General features: G+C 28.3%; 3 protein-coding genes across 3 annotated transcripts; 2 read left to right on the top strand and 1 right to left on the bottom strand.

Moving 5' to 3' along the window:
* Nucleotides 1-3,406: 3,406 nt before the first annotated feature.
* Nucleotides 3,407-5,659, top strand: LOC149057537 (uncharacterized). Its single transcript, XM_089224000.1, has 8 exons — nucleotides 3,407-3,815; nucleotides 3,871-4,078; nucleotides 4,151-4,286; nucleotides 4,358-4,503; nucleotides 4,771-4,941; nucleotides 5,001-5,148; nucleotides 5,274-5,360; nucleotides 5,424-5,659. The coding sequence occupies exons 1-8, from the start codon at nucleotides 3,793-3,795 to the stop codon at nucleotides 5,543-5,545; spliced, it is 1,041 nt and encodes a 346-aa protein (XP_089080126.1). The 5' UTR covers nucleotides 3,407-3,792; the 3' UTR covers nucleotides 5,546-5,659.
* An 81-nt stretch (nucleotides 5,660-5,740) lies between these two features.
* Nucleotides 5,741-7,552, bottom strand: Ndc1 (Nuclear division cycle 1). Its single transcript, XM_015523405.2, has one exon. The coding sequence runs from the start codon at nucleotides 7,320-7,322 to the stop codon at nucleotides 5,898-5,900; it is 1,425 nt and encodes a 474-aa protein (XP_015378891.2). The 5' UTR covers nucleotides 7,323-7,552; the 3' UTR covers nucleotides 5,741-5,897.
* A 2,087-nt stretch (nucleotides 7,553-9,639) lies between these two features.
* On the top strand, nucleotides 9,640-10,367 carry LOC149057536 (KRAB domain-containing protein 2-like). The gene is made up of 2 exons (XM_089223446.1): nucleotides 9,640-9,674; nucleotides 10,004-10,367. Exons 1-2 carry the CDS (start codon nucleotides 9,640-9,642, stop codon nucleotides 10,365-10,367), a joined length of 399 nt encoding a protein of 132 aa, XP_089079572.1.
* Nucleotides 10,368-10,643: the final 276 nt, after the last annotated feature.

The following is a 10,643-nucleotide window of genomic DNA, read 5'->3' as shown; positions in this document are numbered from 1 at the left end:
ATGATCTTAAAGAATTTAAAAAAATTAAAAAATCAATGAAATATCTTTATTAAGATCATGCTTGGTGAATCACCTATGGTTACAGAATAGTCCCAAATTATACAAATTATATATTAAAATATTATACTGCTAAAATGTAATGAGATTTATTTTTTGATACTTGGTGAATTATTTTTAGTTGTACAACCAATAAGCAATCTGTTTTAATAGTTTGACACAGGTCTACCACAAGGGGGGGTCGGTAGGGCCTAAAGTACTGAGTCCCAGGGTTCATGCAAATAATTACTTCAATATATTATATAAGAAAAATTGTTTCAAAATTAATTGTTATTTGGCCTAGGTTTCGTTTTGTACCAAAGCCAAAAAAATTATATATAATTATCTGGTTATACATAAGAATATGTGATAAAAGTTACCAATTACCTGGTCATGAAAATTTAGTAAATAATTAACATTTTTCAAATACATTTATGGGTCGTATACAATTTTAAAATGTACAAAAAAATTTTAATTTAGAAAATTAAAAATACTTATAATTCGCTTCATAATTAAAATACAGTAAAAAGCTCATGAGGTTAGTTGTTTAAACTATACTCTTATCTTTAAATTTTATAAGAAGCCAATCCACTCTAATTTTAAACTAACCGAGCTAAACGTGATCTGCTGAGCGTAAAAATTCCCATGTTATGCACTATTCACTATGATCCTTTCTTAGCAGTAAAAAGTCTCCAATCTCACCTCACTCTTATGGAAGATTGGTACACCAACTTGAGATTTAAAATAAATCAATCTAAATCTATCCATACAACGTTCACCCTCAGACTTGCCCCCTGCGATGATGTTTTCATTTATGGGATTCAAATTCCAAGTACCCTGAATACTAAATATCTTGATTTACCCCCGATAAAAGGTTGACCTGGGCCCAGCATATCAAATCCAAAAAGTAAACTTAAATCAACGTTTGTGATTATCAAAAAACCTCATTTATAATAACATGCAAATATACACACCCTAGACACTCTAGTACTAAACTCCTTATTTATAAATCCTTACTTAAGCCAGTTAAACCTAAGTGGACATATTATATGGTCTGTAACTGTAGCTAGGGAAACGCAAAAGAGACTAATTTTAACAGATCTTAAAATGATCTCTTTCAGATCTTAAAATGTTACTATTGTACGATGAAGCAAAAGTATAAAACAAACATTTTCACATTCGCTTACTATCTCTCTCCATTCCGCTTGCTAGAAATCTCTCTTTGCACTCCAACAATTCCCGATAACCCTCTAAGAAGGTTAAAACGTAAATGGTGCCGTGATCTCTTTGGCAACTAAAACATATTATAAAAATTAAAAATAAATATATATTATAATATACTATCTAACGAAAGTGTCACTAATAGGTGGCTGCTTTCCAATTCAATAATTTATATGTTTAATACCTTATGGCTTATATAATAGGTCTATAGTCTATTGCTCTATTCTTGTTTCATATTTACTTATTGTGCCATTTAGTAAACATCATATAAAAAAAAAAAAAAATAAATATTACGCACTTATAAGATGGAGACAACACAGGTGGGTATTACGTCCTCATATTTCGTTAGAAATCGCACATGTAGTTTACATATTTTATTCTGTACTTAATTAAAGATTCTTAATTATCTGTGTTAAATCTATCTAACTTTCGATTGTTGTATTTGTAATGGTCGAAAAATTCATATTTCTTCTTTGAAAATCTTGTACGAAATGCACAGTGCCTACTTACCATGGTCGTCGCAGAAATATATATTTTTTACTATTAAACGTAGGACACTCATTGTTTAAAAAGTATTTTTATTGATGAAAATATTAATTTTTTTCATGGTTTTAAGTTTTCTACTTTTTAGAATTGAATAAGTTTTAATTTTATTTTCGAAAACAGGAAAGTTTTTAATCGGATCCCTAAATCGGCTAAATCGAATTTAGTATGACGTGTAGTTTCAAAAATATTCGTAGGTATTATTTGAAGTTTAGAATAGAATAACGAACATGATCGGAATACTGACCAACATTTTGAGGGAGTAATCGCTCACCTACCATCCTCTACTGTGTCATCTGAACTTGATAACTTTATAAGTTATAAGTTATCTCATAAAATACTCATCCTAAATTCGATATTCATGTATCAAAATACTTGGCAAAAATAAAAAATAAAAATATGAATTTTTTTTCCTAATGACTACATAGACCTTATGTAAAAAATGATTTTCCAAAACATTTACATAGGTATTTTGAAATAAACCCGGTAAATTAATGATGACGTGAATTCGTGCGTTTTTTTAGTGGATTTTGAACAATACCAACAAACAGCGTGAATAGCGTGACGCACAATAGTTTACCAACAGATGCACAGGACCACGATTAAAGGTATTTAAATATATTTTAATAATTTTTAACGTATTTAAACTTAATAATTAATCGTGCATAGAACATAAGTTGAGAACATTTCAGTATAACCATGATTTTGACATTTGAAGCTTGCAAATATGGGTTAGACGTTAGTACGTTACTCGTTTTATATTTGTCTAGACCAGCGTTTCCCAAACCATGGGTCGCGAAATTTTTTTGATGGGTCGCGACTCGCGGTTACGATTACAGTTATTTTAGTCGTAAATTGATAAATAGTATAAAATAACTAGTATTGTAGAATAAATGACGTAATGTTATTACGATTCTGGAATTTTTTTATCTTATTGGTAAATGTGCTAAAGACTAGTGACTAGTCGATGCGATCGGTCTCGGTCGTTTGTCCATAATCCATAATATGCAGTTGAGCAACGAGCGGTACAAAACGCAGTATTTTATAAGAAAACTCAATGATAAAATGGATTATGGTAAAAATCTTATTTAATTACGGCATACTTTTTTTTAGGAGGGGGAGGGGGTCGCGTACCTAATAAAGATCAAATTTATGGGTCGCCATTGCAAAAAGGTTGGGAAACGCTGGTCTAGACCACGGGCCAAGATATAATATAGTCTGGAGTCTCCAGGCACGTAGCCAAGGGGTAGAGGGGGACCAGAGTGGGCCGGACCCACTCTAAATTTACTCTGGCCTGACTCCACCTACCCTCTCACCAAATTCAAAATAAAATAATGAATAAAAGGGCCAGCAATTTTTGGAACCCTTAGGAGAAATTTTCTGGCAACGTGACTGCCGGGGTCTTGACATATAAAATATAAATATGTATCTTGTTCATTTCTCATAATTTATGAAAAAATAAGGCCCAAGTCGTCAGTTAATTGTTATCAGCAATAATAACCTCGAAATCATTCGAATGTATTTAAATTGTTTTGAAATTTAAACGCCATTTAAGTACAACTATCTCATAAAGTTATAACATAACGTATTCTATATTTCTATGGTAATAATAATCAACGACTCGTCTTCCTGGTACTCGAATGCATCGAATTAGATTGTGATGTCGAGTTATAATAATTGTTGAATAGTTGAATGTAATTTAGTAAAATCATACAACATAATATTAAGTATTGCCCATCAAACACGATGTTCTAGTATGATGTTTTAAAAAATGTTATCTGTTATTGATAAGTAATTATAGATAACAACGAATTAATCGTAAATCGTGCAACTTTAAATTTTAATTGACCGTCGTTGAGTGTTTTTCTTTCTATTGGACATCGCTCGTTTTGTTCATTTATTGACTACAATATTAAAATATCCTTTAGATTTTATTCCGTGGAGTAGGTATTTCCTTTCATAGCTGTTGTTTTTTTTTGGCCGTGTCAAAAAATGGGCGATTGTAACATTTTAAAGTAAGTATTTAAGAACTTCTCATATTCAATGTTTCATTTTAATCATTTATTTTAGACCTGGAACCATCGTTGGATTCTGTAATCCATTATTAGACATGACTGTTATTGGCGATCAAAATTTATTAGATAAATATGATCTAAAAAATAATAATGCTATCTTGGCTGAGGAAAAACACATGCCTCTCTATGAAGAATTAATGAATAACAAAAATATTGAATACACTGCTGGAGGTTCAGCTCAAAATTCTTTAAGGCTGGTTCAGGTATTTTCAGAGTGAAATCAAAATTATAATTTTTATTTTTTTTATTAAAAAAAAAAAAATTGATTTATTTAGTGGGTTCTAGAAAAACCTAACGTAGCTGTATTTTTTGGTGCGGTTGGTAAAGATAAATACAGTGAGATTTTAAAACTTAAAGCAAACAATGAAGGAGTTGATGTTAGATATCAATATTCTTCAGAAAAACCTACTGGTAAATATTTAACTATTATTTTTAACTTCTAAAACTTTTTTTTAAAATAGATATTTGAACATTTTATTCAGGCACCTGTGCAGTTATTGTCACTAATAATGGTAAAGATAGATCTTTGTGTGCTAATTTATCAGCTGCAGAAACTTTTACTGAAGGACATTTGGATGTTCCTGAAAATAAAGCTATTATTGAAAATGCAAAGTTCTACTTAGTTACAGTAAGTTTAATTTAGGGTTGCATTTTAAACAGTCTTATTTAATATTTAAACATTTTTTTTATATACATATTTTGTTAGTTGTAATAAATAGATTTTGTTATAAATTATAAATGTTTGGAATAAAAAAAAATCTATTATCTGAAAAAAAAAATTCTTATTAAAATTTCATAATTTATCTTGCTTTTTTTTAAATATTTCATTACTGAATTGTATTTTAAGTATAATACTTTAGCTACTAAGTAATGATGAAATATTTTTTTTTTTTAGGGGTATTTCTTACAAGTCAATGTAAAAGCTGTTCAAAAAATTGCTAAGATTGCTTTTGAACGAAAGTGTCCATTTTTATTCAATATGAGTGCTCCATTTATTTTTCAATTTTATATGGATTCGGTTATGTCAATTTTCCGTTACGTTTCTATTTTAGTCGGAAATGATGAAGTTAGTATCATTGAATTCAGTATTAAACTGGTTCTAATAAATTATTTATTTCATTTAAGGAAGCCATAGCCTTTTCGAATGGACAAAAATGGAATTTGACTAACATTGATGAAATAGCATGTAAATTAAGTACTTTTGATATTGGAAATGGCGGAAATCGTTTAGTTATTATAACTCAAGGCGAAAAACCAGTCCTCGTTGCTAAAGGTAAACATTTAAATAAAAATAATATAATACTTCTACAACTCTCTTATTATGATTAAATTTAATTTGTCTCATAATGTATGTTGTCATTAAATTCTGAATTTTAATTATAATTTTTTATTTCTTAGATGGAGTTATTACACAATATCCAGTGCCTAAAATTCCAATAAGTAATATTGTTGATTCAAATGGTGCTGGTGATGCATTTATTGGTGGTAAGATATATTTTTTAAATTGATTTTATACATAGGTATTTTGTAAAATAATTTTTTTATCAGGTTTTATCAGCAAATATATTTTGGATTGTCCAATTAAAACCTGTATAGAAGCTGGAATCAATGCAGGATCGTATATAATACAACAACCAGGAATGACAAAAGGAGATTCATTTAAAATATAAATATGCTTATATTGTTATAACAAGCCTTGTTACAGTAAAATTACTTGTAAAAGACTAAAATTTATTTTACTTATGAGACCTCTTAATTAAATAACAATTTATTTATATCAACAATTATATTTTTTGTTATGATTATAAGTACCATGATACTCAATAAACACATATGGAATAAGTTTTACTCTTCACTCAATAAAGTAAAAATGTTATATCTTTGTAACTTTATTGTGAAAACATTGCAAGAATATAATATTTACAAAACAATATAATACAATCAAGTTCATCACTGAGACGTGATAGGAAAAATTATTGAGAAAATAGTACAAAATATTTTAATTTTTTATATAGAACGATGTTAACAGTTATTTAACTGTACAATTATTTTTTTAAAGCTATGCAACTGAGTTTCATCTAATCCAATATCATTAGCGTACGCACCAAAATTTAATGCTAGCATCACAGCACAAGTCTTAACATGTGTTTTTAAGTATTCAATTTTCTTGGTCTTCTGGTTGATAAAATTCCTTTGTTGGACGTCTAGTTGATTTTTTAAATCCAAAATTGTACTAACAATTTTCCCCAGTTGTTCTCTGACTACACCATACTCATCTTCCTTTAATGAAACTACAGCTAAATTTGAAAGTATATAACAGCACCAAACTGTTGCTTCAAAGTCTTCTAGTAATTTATCTTTATCCAATGGTCCAAAAAAGTAGTTATACAGCCAGAATTTTTCGAAAAACTTTAATAATATGCTATTTTGATTTAAATTTTCTTCAGATGGTTTGTTAATGATACTACCATTAATATGTATTAATCTGGCATTGCTTATATTTCGCCGATTGATTAACTTAAGTGGTACATGGTTAACTAAATTTTTCATGTCCTCCGTGGTGGATGTTATGTTATTTATACAATAGTTAAATATAATTTTCCAACTCTGAGGAACATTTCCCGCAAAACTTAAGCTAAATATGTCTTTTCTTCTTTCTGCATCTTTAATTGTAGCTTGATAAAGATCATAAAGTGCTAATGATTTTATAATTTTATTATCAACATTCAAAGCATTAAGTAAACAATTATCGTCTTGATTTACGGTCACAATTGGAAATATAACACGTTCAGTCATAGTTAAGAATAAAATGTGCTCAAATGAATAAAACAAGTATAAGACTAATGATATTGAAAACCATAGAATCACAAAAAAATAAACATTAGAACACAATTTTGGTTCAATCACATATAACGGAATAAATATGAATAATAGATACAAAAATGATTTTTTCATTGACTTAAATATAATCTCTGAGAGTTTAGACATAAACATTGAATATTTTGTGGTTTGAATGATTGGAAAGTGAAAGTCTTGTTCAAAGTAAACATTTTCGTAATGGAATAAAACGCCAGCTAGAGCACTTCCAATATTGAGTACATGGCAAATGTTTTCATCTTGACAGAATGGATTAATATTAGACAGAAACCATGTGCTGACCGAAATCAATGCCGCTGGTAATGTAGTTTGAATCGAAAATCCTTTGACAATTTTGTTAAAACGATTTGTACAAGGTGATTTGGATCTCACATACCTACGCGAGCTGGTTATAATGAACAATAAAACAGCTACCAATACAGCCGGCATATACAATAATGAATACAAGCTGAATGTGAAGCTAAGAATCGACCGAAGTGATAATAAGAACGCTGTTACATACGTGAATAATAAAGAACTGAGTGTAGATTTAAATGTCCTTGTTAAAAAAATGTTTGAATTCGACGTCATTTTGTTGGTTTTTTGCAAATTTATTTAACGGTACATTTCTTTATCGTTTAACTTAAAACTTATGAATTGTAATATATTTTATTTACGATAGTTTTTGTTTTATAATTTCAAACAATAAACAGAAGTTTTATAACTAGATTAATTCGTAAGTATTACTTTATATGTAATATACTTAATTAAACTCAAGCCTCAACCGTTAAAATTAAGTTCATTGAAGCAATACAATATACAACACACATGCCAATGCTAATACATTGGTATCATCATATATTCATCTCATTATCTCCAAAAGCCGCAATAACCGTACATTCTCGACCACGATTGGCTACTTTTCAATATTTCACCGGTATTTTGAGGTTACAATTATACCGTGTTACTGAATTAATATACCACTGCTTGAATGTACAAAATCATAGAAACAAAATATACCATTTCTTCAAAGACGTTATAAATTTGATTTCATTATTGGAAACCACGAATTAAGATTATATACCCACAGATCAGCTGTGGAAATACCATAATAATATACATTTTAGTTTTTAGATCGTGTTCGAAAGTCGAAACCAAGGCGACAAGGCCTGTAACCACGGATTACAGAATATTCAATAGATTATTATATCATTATAAAACTAAAAAAAAAACTGAGATACAAAAGAATAAAGGATCAGAATGAAACTTACATATTATTATTCCAATCTTGACCCGCGTTTTAGGTCTTTCGAGTTTATCCTTGAGAGACTTGGACTTAAAACTTAAAAGAATCTCCTGTCTGTAGCTATTTACGGGGTCACCAAGCCACTCCGAGCAGCACGATACGTATTGGCCGTGATTAACAAACTAATTGATCGCAACCTTTTTTTTAAATCCTTTCTTATTGCAGTAAATATGAGAATAATTTTTAGTCCAAATTTCAAGTTCATGAGTTGCGTAATTTTCGAGTTTAGTCCCACAACTCACCCCCGAATTCCATCAATATCCATTTATGACTTTACCTAGTAGTGACTAGTGAATTGTGTAAAAGTTACATATTATTTGAATTACAACATTGGATATTCACTCAATTTCTCTTGTACCGATATTATTATTTTGTTGTTATTCAAAAACAAATAACTGCAGAAACTTGAAATTTACACCAAATGTTTATTTTATAAATTCCTATACTTAATAAAATTTTCAAAGTATTTCAACAATTTTTAAGTTACTTGCAGACATTTTAAATTGTCTGTGTTTTTTTTTTTTTTTGGTTTTTATTCCATAAATGTCGATAAAATTTAATTGATTTTGTTTTTTTGTCCTTATATTCTTTTACAACAGATTTTTCAAGTATTTGTAATTTTTGGAATTAATAAACGTATAGCTCAACCACTGAACAACAAGAATACAATAATCTATTTCAACTCTTAGTAACTTCTCATTAACTATATTATATACATAAATACATAATATTCTTTATTCTAATATTATTAATAATAAACGTACCTAAAACTATAGAAATAAACATTGAGTATACATACTGTCGATACTTTTAACTTATTTTTTAACCTCACCCTAATAAATTTTTTTTTTTTAAACATTGAATTTGAAAATTGTATACCGTAGGGTATATATGTCGCATCCACATAGTGAAACCACTCATTTCATGAACTGCAGGATATCCAGATGGTGAAATTTGTTCAGTTCAAGAATTTTAACAAAAATACATTAGCTATTTGGACATACATTTCATGAAATGGATAATACCTATATCGTGTACTTTGTGTAATTATTATAAAACAAGATTTTTATGTTATTATATCATAGTAGGTACTATATAACTATAATATAGATCATTTTCTATATTGTGCTATTTATTGCCTATTAACTAAAATATAGCAATCATAGTCAATAAACTATTATATCATATGAGTTTATATTTTTATTTAATTTTTCATAAACCATACGCATATTTATTTTATAAACGACCAACTTTACTATATACTTACATAACATACTTTTCTCGTACTTTTCAATATAAATAAAGATAATAATGTTTTATCCGTGATCTATATTTTATGAGAGAGATATTAAATTTAATTTCGGTAATCCTATATCCGATATCAAATGAAAGGTTTCTTGTCGGATGACGGTTGACCGGTTGACGAATCTCTAAACGCCTGTTCAAAAATAACATTTAGTGAGCGTTCGTGTATAACTTCATTATTACTAATATTTTTGCAGTTTCAGTTAAGAAAATAACGTATTTTATGAAAAACTAGATGAATATTATAAATTGAAATCTAAAAAAAACCCCGTTCACTAAATATGCTTAATTACATAGATGATTGCTGAAATAGAAATGACTAAAATAAAAACGTAAGTAATTTTGGACTTAAATAAAAATTTATTTAATTAAATCAAATATATATTTTAACACGTTTAAACAACAATCAAAAACTACTCGATAATTGATACAAATTGTAATATTTTTTATTATTATTTATTCTAACAATGGTAAAAAAGATCGACGACAATACTATCTACTATCTACATAATATGATGTATTAAATATTGCAGAAGAAAAGTTTTTAATACACAAATAAAATGTAGCTGATGAAAAAATAAGGTTAATTAATATAATATTTTAGTTAATATTATTTGAAACCAGTTTTTTTTTTTTAATTTTAATTTTTTTTTAAATTTAGGTATTTGGTGTGTTATGAAGACCTTTTTGATAAAATTAAAGAATTTCATATTAAGACAGACCATGTTGGTGATGTAAAATTATGGAATGCGTTACATGATACGTATTATGTACCAAGACCACCATTTGAAATTTTTTTAACCGTGTGTGAAACGTGCAATATTGTAAAAAAACCAATGAATAAGAAACTTGTAATAAAACCTATCAAAACTGTAGATTTTAATGAAAGAGCACAAATTGACTTGGTGGATTTTCAGTCGGGACCAGATGGAAAATTTAAATGGATACTAAATTACCAAGACCATGTGACAAAATTTGTAATTCTAAGACTATTAGAAAGTAGAAAAGCCAACCGAAGTTGTTAATGAGTTACTATCTATATTGTTGACATTTGGAGTTCCAAAAATATTACAGAGTGACAATGGTCGCGAATTTGTTTATTCAGTAATTAACGAACTTAAAGACTTTTGGCCAGAATGTGTATTGAGAGGTCTAATCAGGATGTAGAACACATGTTACGAGCATGGACTGCTGATAATTAATCAACAAGTGGAGCGTTGGATTAAATTTTGTTCAATTCCAAAAAAATAGTTAATTTCATCGAACAATTGAACGTAGCCCTTATAAGGCTTTATTTGACT

The sequence above is a fragment of the Diuraphis noxia genome, unplaced genomic scaffold (genome assembly GCF_037042655.1).
Source record: "Diuraphis noxia isolate RWA-SAM2 unplaced genomic scaffold, SU_Dnox_SAM2 contig0003, whole genome shotgun sequence".
Classification (NCBI taxonomy): domain Eukaryota; kingdom Metazoa; phylum Arthropoda; class Insecta; order Hemiptera; family Aphididae; genus Diuraphis; species Diuraphis noxia.
This window is presented reverse-complemented; position numbering and strand designations above follow the sequence as displayed.

Excerpts from the sequence above, each read along its gene's own strand:
- LOC149057537 (XM_089224000.1), top strand. The coding sequence starts at position 3,793 with ATGGGCGATTGTAACATTTTAAA. Across the intron at positions 4,287-4,357 it reads TTCTTCAGAAAAACCTACTG|GCACCTGTGCAGTTATTGTC; the intron begins GTAAATATTTAA and ends CATTTTATTCAG. Across the intron at positions 5,361-5,423 it reads TGGTGATGCATTTATTGGTG|GTTTTATCAGCAAATATATT; the intron begins GTAAGATATATT and ends TTTTTTTATCAG.
- LOC149057536 (XM_089223446.1), top strand. The coding sequence starts at position 9,640 with ATGATTGCTGAAATAGAAATGACTAAAATAAAAAC. Across the intron at positions 9,675-10,003 it reads GAAATGACTAAAATAAAAAC|GTATTTGGTGTGTTATGAAG; the intron begins GTAAGTAATTTT and ends TTTTAAATTTAG.
- Ndc1 (XM_015523405.2), bottom strand. The coding sequence starts at position 7,322 with ATGACGTCGAATTCAAACATTTTTTTAACAAGGACATTTAAATCTACA.